This window comes from Penaeus monodon, chromosome 28 (genome assembly GCF_015228065.2).
Source record: "Penaeus monodon isolate SGIC_2016 chromosome 28, NSTDA_Pmon_1, whole genome shotgun sequence".
NCBI classification, from domain to species: domain Eukaryota; kingdom Metazoa; phylum Arthropoda; class Malacostraca; order Decapoda; family Penaeidae; genus Penaeus; species Penaeus monodon.
The window spans coordinates 28625651-28626174 of record NC_051413.1 but is presented as its reverse complement, the minus strand read 5'-3'; the positions used below and the strand labels follow the sequence as shown (position 1 = coordinate 28626174).

General features: G+C 45.4%; 1 protein-coding gene across 1 annotated transcript in view; it reads right to left on the bottom strand.

Annotated features, from left to right (window-relative positions):
• Positions 1-184: 184 nt before the first annotated feature.
• LOC119591158 (glycine-rich cell wall structural protein 1.8-like) overlaps positions 185-524 on the bottom strand; it is a 742-nt gene continuing 402 nt past the window's right edge. The window contains exon 2 of the mRNA XM_037939868.1: positions 185-524. Coding sequence (XP_037795796.1) covers positions 251-524 — 274 coding nt within the window. The 3' untranslated portion in view covers positions 185-250.

The following is a 524-nucleotide window of genomic DNA, read 5'->3' as shown; positions in this document are numbered from 1 at the left end:
AACACAAAGTTTGTCAAAAGTGAAAAAGAGAGGAAAAAACACCAGTGTCAAACAAAGACAGCTGATGGTATATCAAAAGGGGATTATGTGTTATATTTAACAAGTAAGGAATAATATAAAGCATAGTTATAAGTGTAAATCTTACGTCAATTTATTTTATATACATTTATGACTATCTGGAACATGTTACATTAGTTAAGAAATCTGAGGTAATAGCTCAAAATATATAACCTAATCCTAGAGTTTGATGTTAGTGGCCATATCCGCCGTGGCCGCCTCCATGACCATATCCACCTCCGTGGCCGCCACCATGACCATATCCACCTCCGTGGCCACCTCCATGGCCGTATCCACCACCGTGGCCACCCCCATGGCCATATCCACCCTTAGGACCTGCCAGGTTGAAATTACTGTTCGAGATGCCGCCTACTCCATATCCACCTCCGTGCCCATGGCCTCCGTGTCCGTATCCACCGCCGTGTCCACCTCCATGCCCATATCCTCCGCCATGACCACCATGTCCA